General features: G+C 54.8%; 1 protein-coding gene across 1 annotated transcript in view; it reads left to right on the forward strand.

Moving 5' to 3' along the window:
• Positions 1–16,268, forward strand: part of CSMD1 (CUB and Sushi multiple domains 1) — a 687,628-nt gene that overhangs the window by 122,341 nt on the left and 549,019 nt on the right. Inside the window, exon 5 of the mRNA XM_045821269.1 lies at positions 904–1,016. Coding sequence (XP_045677225.1) covers positions 904–1,016 — 113 coding nt within the window. The remainder of the gene's footprint in view (positions 1–903; positions 1,017–16,268) is intronic.

Here is a 16,268-nt window from a genome sequence, read left to right on the forward strand (position 1 = left end):
AGTTTCTATTTTGACTCTGCAACCTACAGAGACTGTAATTAAGTTCAATGCCATAGACTAACCGGCAGGCCAAAATCTCTCCTGTGGGGAATGAGCGTTCAGGCTGACATATTCTGGCATCGGAGGCTTGTGCTCAGACTAAATTAAACCACACATCTGTAGACAAACTGCCTAATTAGCAAACTTCGGGTAAAATACAAATTGACAAAGCATCTCTTTGACCTTTTCGAAAGCTGTTAGTCATTCAAGTATTATGCATATTATTATACTGGTTTACGCATTCGGAGTTCTGACTTCACCATCATTAAAGTTTGTAAATAGACCCAAGCCCAGTGATACGTGAAAAACACCTTTAAAATTCAAAGTGTGTGTCATGAAATCCAAACACTAAAATCAATGTATTCGACCTCTGCTCAAGGTCATGATTGATTTTTGGTCCCTCCTCTGTGACTGGCGTGTCTTCAAGAGGAACCGTGGTTTACTGTAGGGACACGACACCAGTACGCAGGTTAGCTACGCGCTGTGGCCACCGGCCATCACACAATTCAGGAGGAAGATCGTAAACGCAAGAGCAGACGCAGCAGCGTCTGGGTTCGTGCAGCACCTGCGGGGAGACTCCCCGCCGTCTGCCGTCCCGCGTGCTCCCTTTAAGACAGCGGCGTGTTGTCCGCTTCCTTCAAGGAACAGCGTTCCCAGAACTTGTTCAAGGGAGCAGACTCTGATGGCCGAAGTCGCTCAATTGGCCGGCGACACCTTGCGCACGGCCGGGTCACCCTCCAATGCCCTGTCGCAAACAAGCGACCCACCGTGACAAGAGGAGTCACGGGTGTTTATCAGACTAGCTTCAGCAACACATCCCTGCTTTTTAACCGTCTTCGTGTTTTGTTTTGTTTTTTAACCCAGGCTGTCGGGATTTCAGCTGCCCTCCTCCATCGTCAGCACGGGCTCCATCCTCACCCTGTGGTTCACCACCGACTTCGCCGTGAGCGCCCAGGGCTTCCGAGCGCTGTACGAAGGTAGGCCCCTCGCTGTGTTTGCACGCCCGCTGTGGGCGCTGCGCCCGCCCTCTGGGTCCGCGCGCACCGCTGCCCGCTTGCGGGCGCTCCGGGTTAAAGGCGTCAGTGTGCGCGCAAGCTGCCGATCCGCCGGTGCGCGGGGGCGGGGACGTTCGACCCTCGCTCGAGTGGCGCAGCGGCGGTGGGAGAGCGCTATTGGCTGTCGTCGCCAAACGTTCTAGCGCAAGACGTGTGTTCTCGACTCTCCTCGACTGGTAGAGCTCTTTGTATTGGAAGAGGGGTCTGTCTTCGGACGTCCGGCAGGGAAGTTTGGAGGACTTCGAATACCAGGCGCCGGCGCTTTCTCTCTGTGAAGGATTCATCCCAAGGCAGATGGGCTTTGCTGGGAATTGGGTCGGGCGATGACGCCGGCCGCGCTTAAGCGAAAGGCGTTCTGTGAAATGAGCGTCTGTGTCACGGCTGAAGCCGTTCACTGAGACGACTCCCTTGATCCCACTGCCCCGCCCCTGCGAGGCCTCGGGGTTGCGCTTTGGTTGTTTCTGGGTTTGGGCGTTTGCGTCTAGGAGGTAACTTGGGGGTCGTGCTATCGGTTTTGAACCACGTTGGAGCGAACATTTAAACAGATAAAAGAGGGTCCAGCCTCGGAGAGGAAAGGCGACACAGATGGTCACGCCAAGCACGTGGCGCTCAGAAATGACGAGAGTCACACGGTAAGTGCAAACGCCGGGGCGTGTCTATTTTGGTCTTTTTTTTTCACTTAGACGCCCTAACGTTTATTCCACGTGCGACACGGAGGCTGTGATCGTGGACACAAATAAACTCCGCAGTTAGCAGAGTTTGCAGAGCACTTGGTGAAAGACTGGGTCGGGGTTTAGGGCCCTCCCTGTCGCCAACACACGCCTGGGACGGTGGGTGTCCCCGGGTGGGAGTCTTACCCGTGCGTCCTTGTTCCGGGTACTCGGCGCCCTCGGGCAAAACCCCTTGTGCAGAACTGGGTCTCCAGGCGCCGTGCGCCCCTGAACGGAGCTGCTGTGCGGTCGCGGAAAGGGTCAGGATGGGCCGTCCTCTCTGCACGCGTCCAGACAGACCAGCCGGCCCTTCCATTGCCAGTCTCGCGCGCAGTGATCCTCAGGGCGGTCCAGGGTCCTGACTCCGGTGGCGGCGAGGCCGCGGTGTTTCCGTGGCAACCAGCGTCGCTGGCCTGCGAGGGTGAATCACCGTCAAGTCCGGCATTGACCGTGGGGAGTCACTTAACGTCTGGAGAGTAACAGGCTCCTTTAGGATCCCCAAGTGCTGTTCTCTCTCAGATCCTCTTGTACCTGCCACTTCCTATGTACCTTAACTTCACACAATCTCCTTTTAACAATAAAAAGGGGGTTTCTAAGGCAGCCTGCCCCAGTGAGCAGTGTCACTTGTGAGATACCATCACGTGGGGCCTGTGCGGAGAAGGCGGTGACGCTGCCCCATTTGCCTGACCCCCCCCCCGCCCCCCCCCCCACGGGAGGCTGGTGCTTGAGTAGCGTGTCTGCTGGGTGTCCCGGGACCCCGCTGTGGGGACACTGCCGAGGGGTGGTTGGCTGCCAAAGGAGCGATTCTATCCAATCTCCTCGCCGAGCTGTCGCTGTAGGTGTGGCCGCTCACCATGGCGACACAGCAGGGACAATCGGGGGCATTATCTCTGTCGGGCAAATATCGATCCGTTTCCTAAAAACATTAGAAAACCGACTTGAATAGTGAAGAGGAGTGTACGTACGTGAAAGGTGCGGCGTTCCCAGCGTTGGCCCTTGGAAGCGCTTTCAGTTTGAAACTTATGTTTAAATAGGGACATTCAAAGACAGTCTGTGTGCAAGCAAATGCAAACCTTTGTTTTCAAAGGGAAAGAGCTAATCACAAAAGTGCTCCATCAGCAACACCAAAGTTGTTTACAATGTTTAATATTGGCATTAAGGTATTTCTTGATTAGCTTAAAGGTCTCCTGAGAAAATGGGTTTGTACTCTCTGGAGAAAAACAGTAATTATCGTCTGAACAGAAGATGAAAGACTGGAGAATTTATCCAGAAGAGTGTAAAACTTTCATCCTAAGCACAGCGGTTTATGTACAGCGGTCCCCGGAGTGAGTTTAGATACAACTCCAAGCACCAAGGCGATGCCGCTGGAGAAAGTGAGACATCATTATAAGCCACATGTATGAAATATGTGAAATAATCATTAAACATAACATAAAGCAGCCCCGATGACCGTCGTCAGAAGGACGCCTGTCATTCTTTTGGCACCGAGGCGCCGAGTCATGGGGACAACTCAGGTCCCCCCCCCCTCACATCAGGTGTCACTGGGACGGGACCGCCCACCGACCACTACCATGAGCTAAATAGTGCAACGGAAGGTTGCTCCTGCACCCCAGACACCAGGGGGAAATTTAATTTGTAGAGAGAATACTAAATCAGCATGTACAAATGTATGTGATTTACTCCTTGATCTAGCATTGTTTTCTTCCAATTAAAGTTAGAATTTGTTTAATATCATCGGATTGATACCTAATTTTTTCATTTAAATTTATTAGCCTGACTTGGAGAAAAGCTTCCAAACTGCCAATCTGTCTGAACACTATAACCTTGGTAACAAACTTAATCTGCGCACGGGCCTTTTCAGATTTCCGGCAGTGCTTTGGAATTGTTATTATTTACATGAATTATTGTTGACTCGTGGAAAATTAATCTGCATGATGAGCATGAAAACAATAAAATATTCTAATAAGTGTATTCATTGAATTTACCCCTGGAAATCAAAGGGGAACATTTGTAAATTTCACACTACCTTACTAAATATGGGGCCCTTCAGGGTCTTACCGAGTAAGTTCATAGATTGTTGGTGAAAGGAACGTAGGAATAATGACATTGAAGCTACTAACCTGACAGTGTTTTGTATTAATTTACATACTGGCTCCACCACTAAACATTCTTCTCCACGACAGACCAAAGAAGTGGCAACATTTCCTTGGAAAGTTTATAAAAGAAAATACTGATGAGTAGGCATAATTTCCAATAAGACAGGGTGCTACCGAAATTCCTGTATCTGCCCGACATTAAAGTGCAATGGATATGAATAGCATATATTCCCGTACTTCTATTTGCTGGCCCTCTCTCCTCAAGATCTAAGTTATGAAAAAGTGATTTTTGTTTATCGAGCTCATGAGACTGAAAAATCACGTGGGTCGGAACGTTGGCGTGGCGTGCCAGCCCTGGCAAGCGTCCTCATAACAAGTGCGCACAACAAGGCGCGGCAGCCGGCACGCCGGGGCACAGGTGCGCTTGGGGCACGTGATCATTTAGAGGTCGTGCCCCGAAGAGCCCGTCGCTCCGTTCTCTCCATTTCTTCACTTTTACAAAGAGAATCCCTCGATTTCCCGGTCAGTTTTCTCACTGGTGAAACAGTGAGCTGCATGTTAGAAACACCGGTGAGTGTCGGACGGAATCTCTGCAGCTTCAAGTTTCAGCGACTCTGGCTCTGACGTCCGATTGGCTTTCAGAGGATATTTACTGTGTTAACTCATATCACTGCGTTGGTCCTGAGCATCGTTTCAGATGCCTCATAAACGATGCGGTGGTCCTTACACATTGACCTTTAGTAAGACTTGGTTATATTTTAAACATTTAGTTTACAAGAATTGTTTGCCATAATTTAGTGGACTACTTAGACTTTTTTCAGGTGAAACAACTTTGCTTTGACACTGATTGAATTTTTTTCACACAGTACTTTGTGTGAAGTGTAATTTTCGTACACAATACACCTGCGGGCACAGACAGCACCAGCTCTGGGAGACAGGTAACAGGTCCCCGGTGCCTTCGCCAGGACCAGCACTCTCTGCATACAGAGCGTTTCTCAGCAGCGTGGGGGGCAGGCCGTGCGTGGGGAGCCAGACTGTCTTTGAACGCCCACCGAAGGCGTTATCCGTGGAATAACAGGTTTTATAAGGAAATTGGAGTGAAAATCATATGCATATTTCAACATAAATATTCACTTTTGCAGTAATTGTTTGGCAGGGCAGAAGGAAGGTTAATTAGATTATTAAGACAAAGCTGATAAGAAAAAAGAAACCTATTCTCTTTAAAATGTCTTTTAAAATGCTGGCAGACACGATAGTTAGAAAGGGAGAAAATAATTTTTTTTAAAAAGGAAGAAATTTTAGCCGCATGTGTAGCAGTCAAGTATGTTGATCAGAAAAGACTAATTGCACACCCTCAACATTTATCTCAGGCCTCCCAGGCGCCATCTTTGGTGACATGGCCTCACATTCTGTGCGTGAGATCTGCCGGAACGTGGGAGCGTTGGACCCTGTTCTAACGGGGGAGAAGGCGCACTGGGGGCGCCCTGAGGGGCACTGGGCACTCCCGGCGGCAGCGGAGCGCTGCCCGTGGCCGGAAGTTGCGCCCCACGCACAGCAGCTCATTAGCTGGAGAGAGAAAAGCAATTGCCCGTGAAGAGGCCCGGGAGACTCCCCGGGGTTACAGATGCTCTGCAACACATTTTTGTCTCTCCAGTGCGTCTTTTTTTAATCTTAGAATCATGCACTCCATCAGTCACGGCATTATGTTCTGCTTGCTAAGGCATGCGTATCTTTGTGGGTGAGAAATACAGAGATGGATGGATAGATAGATGTGCCTAGAATGATATGAAATCCTGTTTACATTTTGTCGCTAAATCCTCCCTCACAAGATTTCTGTAAGTGAAGTGAAAGCAGCTAATACTGCCAGCTGGAGGAAGTGAGGGAGCGACTTTGCCGTGACCTAACTGGCCGGGAGCTCACAGCTAGTAAACAGTGAAAGGAGAAATCACACCCGAAGTCGTCTGTCTTCTTCTCCAGAAGTCGTCATTCTTGCCCAGTCAATCACTCTGTGTCTCCTTACATACCTCAGTGCACTGGTGTATGCGCAGACACGCAGTGCAGAGATACACACACCCGCGTGCACACGGGCGTATGCCCAGGGAACTGCGTGCACACGCAGGGTGGGTGTGGTGATGCAGGGAACACCCCGCCCTTCTCTCCTCGGAGCGCCTCCCGGGGACCCAGCGCCGAGCTCCGCGCTGCTGGGCACGGAGAGGCCGGCGGTGCCCGTCCCGAAGGGCTGGGGGCAAGGGCAGGCTTCCCTGGGCTCGGGGCCCCCACCTCTGGGCCGGCGGTCACGGAAAGGCTGACCCCCCGGGTGACTGGACCAGCGAACGGCAGGCGGCGTTTTAGGTTGCGCATCTTCCATTTTACAATTCCGCCCCCTTTTGACCTTTGGAATCGCGGTGTGGCGTCGGAAATGTAGACAGAGATGGCTGGGGGCGGGGACTCCCCGGCTGGAGTGGCTTCTGAGTCCTCTGCGCTCTGAGGCCCGGCCTTCCTGGTTTTCCTGCTGCAGACGAGCCCCCCCCCCACCCCAGGTCGCTCTCCTCCCCCCCACCCCCCGGAGCGCAGGGACCGGCTCCGGGAAAACATCGAACCCTTGGCATCTGGCACAAAGCAAATACTCAAAAGCATTTTTTGATTAAAAAGAAAATCTGCTCTCGGCCTCAAATTACTTTCGTCCAGGAGTTGGTATGTCTTCCCTGAAAACCTAAAAGGAACACTGCTCATAAGTGCCACCTCTCGCTAATGCGAGGAGGACTCTTCTCTCTGGTTAATAGCCCCTCCCATCCAGAAGTTTCCCCCAAAAAGCACTAAAATTCACTCAAAACAAAGAGGTTGTGTGATCCACAATATGTGTCCGCTGCCTCTCTGCAAAAATAACGGGCTCTGTGCAGGTCATTAAGTTAAACCCGTAAAAACCTGAAATGCACCAATCTCACCGATGACACATTTTCCCTGTGCAAGCGAATGGCTCACGTTCCCTCCGGCGCAGGGCGCGTGAGTCTGGTCCACGGGCAGACCTTGGCTAAGCAGCGACCGACCGCGGGGGCGGGGCGGGGGCGGGGGCGGGCGGTGAGCACCTCCCCCAGGAGCGGGTTCGCCTCGCTGGGTGTGTTTGGCATTTCCCGCTGACACATCTCACGGGCGGAATTTTCGTTCCTTTCCCACCCAGGGCTGTGGATTTAAAAAGAGCAGCGAGATGATTACCCTTCAAGCTCCAGGCTTTATTTAGAATGTCAGCACCGGTTTATTTCTCCCTTGAGGTGATTATCCAAACTCAGCCTGAATTAAGCCGGGCGGCGCGGGAGGGACCCACCTGGCGGGGCGGCGCTCCCTCCCGAGGGCAGTGAGGACGGCGACGGGGAAGGGGCAGCGGGCGGCTGTCCACCAGAGACCGCGCTGACACGCTGAGACACGCTGAGTTCACCCTTTGTCTGGGCAGCACGCCAGTGCACACCCGTGTACTCCGATCCTGTTGTAGCGCAACCATTTGGAAAGGGATGCTTGCGTAGGTACGTAGACACACACAGGTGTGTGCACGCACGTGCACAGCACACACACGTAGAGATTACAGAAGTGCTCTGAAGAGCACTGAGGGCTACCTCGGGTGTTCATACGTGTCACTTTGGGGAAGAGCTGCCGCGGCCGGGACGAAGGGTCACCGGGTGCTGCCCTGTGAAATTGCGTCGTTTAGCCGGTTGCTACGAGCACGAAAGACCCAAGTAACCAACACCCTAAAGAGAGACATCTCTGAAGATGGCGGGGCACTTAGTGCTCGTCGGCGGAGCTCGGCCCTTCCCCAGAGACTGAGAAGCGACGCCAGGGGATGAGAAGTCCCCAGTGTCCTTCCGCATGGCTGTGTGTGGGCTCTGCGGCCAGCACCGCCGCTGAGAATAACAGGAGACTGCGCGTGTCCACCAGACATCGCCTCAAGAAAACGGCAGCCCGACTCCATGGAATGGAGTCCACGGGCAAGTTAATTCCACGGAAAAGGCGTCTTCAAGATCTTTGTGCAGCAACAACACACGTGCTGGTCGACGTTTGTCCTTGGAAGTCATTCCCAAACCAAGTCCGGCCACCCCTCGGGACTCGCCGGCTTCGGAACCCGTCAGACCCTGTACTCACTGCATTTTGACGAGAATAAAAATGTTTCCGCCTGCGGTGCTTGCTGGGGGCTCGTCGCACTCGCTAGAACTTCCGCGGGTCACGGTGACGCCGCGCAGGACAAAACGCTCCATCGCCAGGTGCTCGTCGCGATCCGGAACGAGTGCCACAGTGAGTCAGCAGGGCCGGCCCCTGAGTCCCGGACCGGGGGCTCCAGAACCTGTCACGAGTGGTACGGGGGTGCCACTGTAATCGGAGTTGAATTTCCTAAAACATTTCCTCTGGACCATCACTCAAGTGTTATCCTTTGTACCTACTCCTCTCCCAAGACTGTTTTGTTACTTTTCATTGATTTTTGTTTCTTAAAACTATCTTGTGTCCTAGACAGACTGCTCCGAGTTCATAAGTGTATGCCTTTGGTAATAAGTGTTCTCAGGTGATGTTTGGAAATAAACGTTGGCTGTTCCTCCAAGAGAACTTCTGTGGGCAAAAGCCACGAGACGCGGTGACTGTGTGGGCCCCTCCTCTCCTCTCGGCTGCCACACCCCCTCCACGGAGCACTCTCCATCGAGCCCCAGCGACCTCGGCGGTCCACCGTGCGGGGGCCAGGAGTGACAGTGTCGGGGGCGTGAGTGATCCCAGTGTGTGCGTGGGCACCAGGGCGTGGTCCGAGTCCCCATGATCCGGCCCTCTGTCACTATGCCCTCGACCCCGGGGACGTCACTCCATGTCTGTTGCATGGTGTCCCTCCCTGTAAAAGGAGGGAGGCACAGCCCCCCGCCCCGAGCTGTTAGGGTCCCACAGCGCATCGGTGGCTGCAACCGCTGGGCTCCGTACCTGGTGCTTACACTTCGAACGTGTTCTTCTGGCTCCGCGGCGCTGGCCCAGGCAGCGGCGGCGTGAAGCCTGGCGTCTGGCTCTTCCCGCCCGCCCCCTCGAGAGTCACCGGGCGCTCGTCTTGGACGCCGACACCCCTCAGTGGGTGCTGACGTCCCCTTTGCCGTCTCACTCCCGGGACACCTGTGTCTGCCTGCCTCCAGCCCACTTTCTCTGTGCTTTGGGTCGCTTCGTCTTTTTATGTCGTTAAAAAAAATGACAAATCCTGGATGAATCTGTGCTTTGCCAAGTGAGCATGCCAAAAAGAAAGAAAAAAGGTCCATCCCGGCTCACAACGTGTGCGTGGAACTCGGTGGGTCATCGCGAGCTGGCACGCTGCTCGTGCGCTGCGGCCAGTGTGACTTCGTCTGTTCCTCAAGTCTCAGCGCGTGCGAGGAGGCGCTTTTTCTGCTGTTTGGTCTTTGATTTATTCGTCCTTTATTCCAACACAACAAGCCTGCAGGACAGCGCTCACTGAGGGGAGGGAAATTACATTCCTTACCCTGGCTCCCCGTTATAGATGGGTCCTTGGAGGCGAGGCAGGGACAAGTGACAGATGAGGTGGACGGGGACGGGGGGAGGGGGCGGTGCTGGGGGGGGCAGAAACACGGGCGTCGGCGGGGGCCGGAGTGCGAAGGACCCGAGAACCCTGGAAGCGAACGTGAGCGATTTAAATCTTTAAATCAGGACAAAAATATAGCGCAATTGGGCAGATAAATCCAAGTTGTTTCAGTTTTGGAGAATCGGAGAAACACCTCTCCTCCTCAGGCCTTTTGGGGGAGATGGGTCCCTCCCGTGAAACCAGCCCGTCCGCAGCCAGATGGAGTGAGTGACGTTTTAGCAAACACTTCACCCTGAGCAGTGAGATCAGGGCCAGATGATAGAGAGAGAGATGAAAATGACAGAGAGAGAGAGAGAGACGGATGAAAATGACAGAGAGAGAGACGGATGAAAATGATAGAGAGAGAGACAGATAGAAATGACAGAGAGAGAGAGAGAGAGAGAGAGAGACGGATGGAAATGACAGAGAGAGAGAGAGAGAGACGGATGGAAATGACAGAGAGAGAGAGACGGATGAAAATGATAGAGAGAGAGACAGATGGAAATGACAGAGAGAGAGAGAGAGAGACGGATGGAAATGACAGAGAGAGAGACGGATGAAAATGATAGAGAGAGAGACGGATGGAAATGACAGAGAGAGAGAGAGAGAGAGAGAGACGGATGGAAATGACAGAGAGAGAGAGAGACGGATGGAAATGACAGAGAGAGGAGATCCAGATGTTTGGTCTTCTGCGGAGTTCTCGCATCTGTCTGCAGGAGACTCCGAGCTCATTTTCATCCCCAACTTTGCACTCAGTATCTCAAAACTAAATCTGCACACGCATGCACCGCCATCCCCGATACTCTTGCCGCCGAAGGTCAGTGGGTCACTCAAGGTCAAACAGGCATCCGTGTTGCTAAATCGAAGCTTATGTTCAGAGGGCCCATTAGTCTAAAAAGTTTCCAAACTTCTCAGGTAGTTTTTTTCTCCTTTCCCTTTTATTGTTTTCTTTAACTGTGGCCAGAAAACAGCCGTCTCCCGTCTGTCTTGAATAACAGGTGTGGCGCTGACCCTGTGGGGTCCGTGACCTGGGAGACAGACGGTCCATCACGGGTTTATTCTCATTTCCAACAGAACGAGACATTGGTTTTATCGATGACCTGGAAAAGGCATCCCGTGGACTTGCACTGTGAGTCTGCCTCTTCTATAATCAGTGACTTCGTATCATTTCGATGGCTTATTTCCCTCTATATTTGTCAGTGCTAATCAGAGCAATGTAGACCGAACTAGGAAACACCTCTCCTTGTGTCCGAGCGTTGACCAGAGTAATGACGCTCGGAGGTGACACTGAACTTGCGAACAAAGAAAACTAACGTCCGTGCCTTGGTGCCTTGGTCTGCGTCCTCCCTAGTCTTCTCTCTAAAAGCCAACAGCCGAGGGTCAGAGCTGCCGCAGCGCCCCCTCGTGGCCGCAGAGCACGGGGCGCCCGTACGGGGCGCCCGTTCCGGGCGGCCTCTCGGCTGGTGTCCCCAGCTTCCCCCCAGAATCTCTGGCCTCGGTTCTCTCAGAATATCGCCTTCTCCTTCTTTCCATCCCCGACGAAACGGAGGAGACACCGTTTACCGAGAGGAGAGGGGCCTGCGGGGGGCTGTGGACGGGCCACGGGCATTCGTTCGCGTCCGATGGAGTTCCAGCGGTCGTTGTAATCCTACGTGTTTGTTTCCAGCGGACATGTATTTTGTTTCCTACAGTGCGCTCCTGCATGCTAGACTCGTGGGCCAGAAGCCGCCCTGGGGAAGGTGGGGGAGCCGACAGCTGGGGTGCGGGGCCTCGGTTTTGGGAATCGGCAGAGCAGCCGTGGCTTCTCACCTGAGGGCCGTGACGAGAAACCACCGTCGTGTTATTTTATGTTCCCCGAGTGGAAGGGACTAGCTAACGTGTGTTCACATGGAATCCTATACAGTGCACTTACCGCCGGAGTTCCTGAACCCTTAAACGAGGTGTCGCTTCCTTTGTGAGCTACCGCATAGAATTAGCACAAACTGTTTTCGATCTCGGTGTAAACAGCGGGTGGGACACAACATCACGCTGCAGCATCACAGGCACTAACGTGTCGTAACGGACTTGAGGCGGCATTGGAGCCGCATTTAATTCTATTCTTCCGGTTCTCAACAACCTCGGTGCAAGGTGCCATCTGAGCCCGTTAAACCGGGACGCCCGGTTAACACTCGGCGACAGGAAAGACTTCAGCGTGCATTCACTCTCCTGGGACCCTTCAAACTGTACAAGCAGGTGCTTCCTCCGTGCAGCGCTGCCCAGGCGGCGAGGCGGCTGTCCCGAGGTCAGCGCGCTGCCCTGTGGGAGCTGCACCCAGGTGTGGTGTCGCCGCAGAGATCAGACCGGCTTTTCCTGTAAGGACCCGGATGGTGACCACCTGTGTCTCTGCAGCGCCTGCTCCTTCGGCGTGAAAAACAGCCCGAGACGGTGCTCAGGCGACCGAGCGAGCTGTGTTCCAATAAAACTTTATTGACAAGGGCAGACGTCCGCTCCTCCAGAGGCAGCCCCTCCGCGGGATCTGTCATCCTCTGTGGTCTGGTGCACAGTCGGAACAGCAGGTGCACGGGGGCGGGGGGGGGGGGGAAGGGGCCGACACTCCTGCTGTCACCGAGTCCCACACCCGGCGACTCGGGCGTGTCGGGGAACGAAATCACTTTCCAGCCGGCGGTCAGCACGGTCCGTGCTGTTACCTACGCACAGAGTCCCCTTCAGACGTGCCCTTTGCGTCCGTGTGGCCGGCACTGCCACGGAGCGCGCACTCCCCGCCTGCGCCCACCCGGTCCCAGGCGTCCCTTGCTCTCTGACCTCGGCGCCCAGGCACTCCTTAAACTCTCAGTTTAACCTGGAACGCCAGCCACCTGGCCCGGGTCCCTATTTCCACCTGCCCATGCCCAGGGAGCGGGCAGCCGGCGATTTATCACCAAGACGTGGCTGCTGAGATACAATTTTTATATGGTTGGAAGGAAAAAAGGAGTTGAGCATCAGGAATAATTTCCATAGAACATGTACTTGTCCCCACTTAACTGTCCCCGCCTTGTGTCACTTGGAGTGCGGTGACGAGGCCCCCGGGGGCCCAGCTGCGGGCAGCGAGTGTGGTCACTGGTTGTGTCCCCTGAGGACAGAGGCACCGTGGGCGTCACCGGCTGCGTCTGCCGGGGACGCGGAGCACTTTCCAGTCCGAGCGGAGCCCGCGGAGGAGCCCGCTCAGCAGAACTCGGCTGCAACCGGCCCGGCCGCCACCTGACAGCTGTTTGGCTCCTGGGCAATGGATCAGCGCCCCCATTTCACTAACAGGCCACAAATAGGATCGCTGGCGCCGGCTCCAGCCACGTTCTGACAGAACCCGCCAAGCGGCCGGCGCTGTCCCGGTCCCGGCCACGCCTGCCCAGGCCGGGCGGACGAGACCCAGGCTCGCGGAGGAAGCCGAGTGCTCCCGGGCATGGACCCGACTCAGGCCCCACGGAAAACCAGCAGCCACGGCCCCCTCGCCGAGCCCACTCGGGAGAAGGGCCGCGTGTCTCCCACAGGAACAGGGCCACACGGTGCCAAGCCAAGTTACGGCTTTTGATCGTGAACGAAAAGGACGGATGTTTTGTGTAGAATGATCTGAAGCCAGGGAGGTGGTGCCGTGACGTTTACGTTACAGTCACTCACTAGTCTGCGCGGTGCGCTGCACACCTCGCGTCACCCTTGTGAGCACACCAGCGTCCGCGGGCAGTGCGCTCCGCATTTCGCACGAGGAGCTGCAGCGAAACGACTTGTTTGTGCTCACACCGCCTGCGGGCGGCCGGCGCCCAAGTGTGTAATCACTGCTGCTCCGAGAAAACGGAGAAACAAAAGGACACATGCAGTCTAAAATTAGGCGACATTCCTCCAATCTGGTAAGGTCATTATTATTTCCCTGTTTCCCTTTTCCAAGCCCAGCATGGTCGGCTCGTGCAAAGCCATCCCTTCAGATAACCGAAGGACCGGAACGCCCCTTTGGGTCAAGTGCGCCGTGTCCGTGGGTCTTGTCTCTTGTACAAATGCCTTTGAAACACAAACCTTAGAATGTTACTGAACATGAAGTCCGACGCCGTCCTCCGCACCCAGCATCTCACGGTGCAAGAGTCAGGCACCTGGTCAGTCCATCCTCCTGCCGTGAAACGAAACTGTACTTCAGGGGACCTGAGAACCTTTTAAAAGCATTTGCACATCAAGACATTTTTAAAAAGACAAAAATCCGCAAACTCTGTATCAGAGAGGTGCTCACAGAACAAAGTCTCCATTAAGAAATCAGAATAAGAGGCAGATTAGTCTGAACCAGCCGACAAGATGGGTGACATTAAATTTCTTTTTTTTCTTTTTTAACATTTCTTATTGTTGCTCTTTTACAGTTGCCCCAGTTTTCCCCTTCGCCCTCCTGCGCCCATCCCCCCGACTCCCACGGCCCAGCCCCACCCTGTTGTCCGTGTCCGGGGGTCACGCATGCATGTTCTTCGACCGGCCCCTCCCCTTCTTTCCCCCGTGACCCCCTCCCCCCCCCCCGCCCGGTCGCCCTCACTCTGTTCCGAGTTTCCCGGCCTCCCGGTCTGTTGTGCTCGTTAGTGTATCTTACTTACCAGATTCCTCCTACGGGTGAGATCACATGGTGTTTGCCGTTCACCGACCGGCCTGTCTCCCTCGGCATCACGCTCTCCGGTTCCGTCCACGCCGCAGCGGGGGGCCACGACTCCGGCCCACACAGGCCGGGCTGGATGCCAGCCGGGAGCCACCTGCACCGGCTCTGGTGAAGGTGACCGCTGACGTGGCCCCATGCCCTGCGTGGGAGCAGACCGAGGCCCTGGTAGTGACCGCATCTGGGCCTGTAGAGTTTGGGCCTGAGAGTTTACCGGGATGAAGGACGGGGTCTAGACCGCACGTACGTGTGTGTGTGTGTGAGCACACGTGCTCGGGACGGCGTGCACAGCGTGAGAGCACGGAAGGAAACCGTCAGGAAGCTCTGGCACACCTAGAGCGAGGCGTGTGCACTGGTCTTGATGGGACCAGTGGATCCCAATCCGGTTGTATGTTGCTTATTTTAATTTAATTCCTATTGTAATGCCTAGAACCGGGGAGACGTAACTCTGTCCCTGCCCTCACCCTCCCCACTGCTGTCCTTCTAAGCAGCATGGCGACGGGGCTGTGACCAAGGTACTGCCCCCAGCACGGCGGTGGGCTCCCCGGGTACAAGTCATGCCGGTGCCACGTGGTGCTGCCACATGCTTGAGTCCTTTATGTGGTCGCCTGTCTGTCTGCACTGCGTGGTGTGGGAAGCCCACTGCGTGGTGTGGGAAGTCCACCGGGAAGGCAAGCTCGCCAGCTGGGCGCTCTGGTCCCTGGCACAGAGATCTGTGCTGGGGGGCGAGGCCGGCTCACCCGCCCACAAGGCCGACCGAGGAGCCAGGCCTCAGCCGGGGAGATGCCTATCCAGGCCAGTCCCCGCGCCTCCTTGACTGGACAAACATCCTTTGACCGCCTACTGAATGCTTTCACCTTTTCAACACAGACTCGTTCTAGCAAACGTCAAAACCCAAAGCACAAAGCGAGGATGACAGTCCGTCACTTTACAGTGAGACACACGATGGTCCCAGGGTCTCCAGCCCTCGCTTCTCCCGCGCCAGCAGACAGCACCGCCGGTCCGAGACGCAGATGTGAGCGGCGCTGGGAGCCCAGGTCTCGTGAACCGGAGTGAGCAGAATGTGGCCAGCCGACGGGGCAGGGCTGTGTTTGAGAAAAAGAATACAGTCATGACTCTAAAGTAACCCATTAGCGTGAGAAAAGTCACAACAGGAAGCACATTTTAAAGAGCAAACCAATAGCAAAGTCATCAGAAGCAACATCACACACAGGAAATAAAAACCCAGTAATTTTATTAACTATAATACTTTGAAAATTGTGTCCTTTTCACAGTGTTTCTGCGCCCGGGCCCTGGGCCCTGGGCCCTGCCCCCTGGGGTGGGTTTGTCCCCCGGGCAGAACTGAGGCTCCCTGGTCAGCTGTGGGGTCGCTGTCATTGTCCTCGTGGGTGTGGGGAGGGGTCCCCCGCAGGAAGGGACGCGCCAGGCTGGGCCCTTCATGGCCACGACTCGTCAGGCTCCGTAATAATAATAACAGTTCTCGGCTTAGGCTCTCTCCCTGTTGGAGACGAAGAGCCTCTAGGAGTCTGAGAATTTACGGAGCGAGATAAAAGTCGGGGGCTGGAAGGTGTTAGCCCCCGCTCCCCACAGCAAACCCTCTAAGGAGTGCAGGGATTCGGTGCTCAGCCAACACTGGTGGCCATGCCTGAGGGAAGCTGTTTAAAAAATGTCCCCCAGAATGCATTGTGTAGCTTTGCAAATGCTTCTGCGACCTGGAGACTTTGCTTTGATAAGAATGCCAGTCTTAATGTTCTGAAGTTTCCAAACTCCACACAGAGAGACTCTCAGATGGAAGAGAGCCCCGTGCAAGGCAGATTCACGGGTGAGAAGTCTATGCAAATCATGGGCTGAATAAGTGAGAAACTGAGCAACAACTCTGTTAGGACTCGCTGGGAAAAGATAGCTAAATGTTGCAGCAAGACATTTTTCAAAAGAGGCAGCCGAGAGAGTTCGGGAGCTGCCAGTCCTGCCCAGCGCCGGAGGCCTCTGCCAGGAGCAGGGCAACGTCCAGCGGTGGGAGACCCGCTGACCTCACGGGAGCATGAGTCCCTTTCTTGGTGGTGGCTCCGCCCTCCTTGAGGTTGGCCGCCTCCATCCGACCTCCCTGGGCCTGGAACCCAGAACCTG

The sequence above is a fragment of the Phyllostomus hastatus genome, unplaced genomic scaffold (assembly GCF_019186645.2).
Source record: "Phyllostomus hastatus isolate PE091 unplaced genomic scaffold, TTU_PhHast_1.1 phas_scaffold_46, whole genome shotgun sequence".
In the NCBI taxonomy this organism is placed as follows: domain Eukaryota; kingdom Metazoa; phylum Chordata; class Mammalia; order Chiroptera; family Phyllostomidae; genus Phyllostomus; species Phyllostomus hastatus.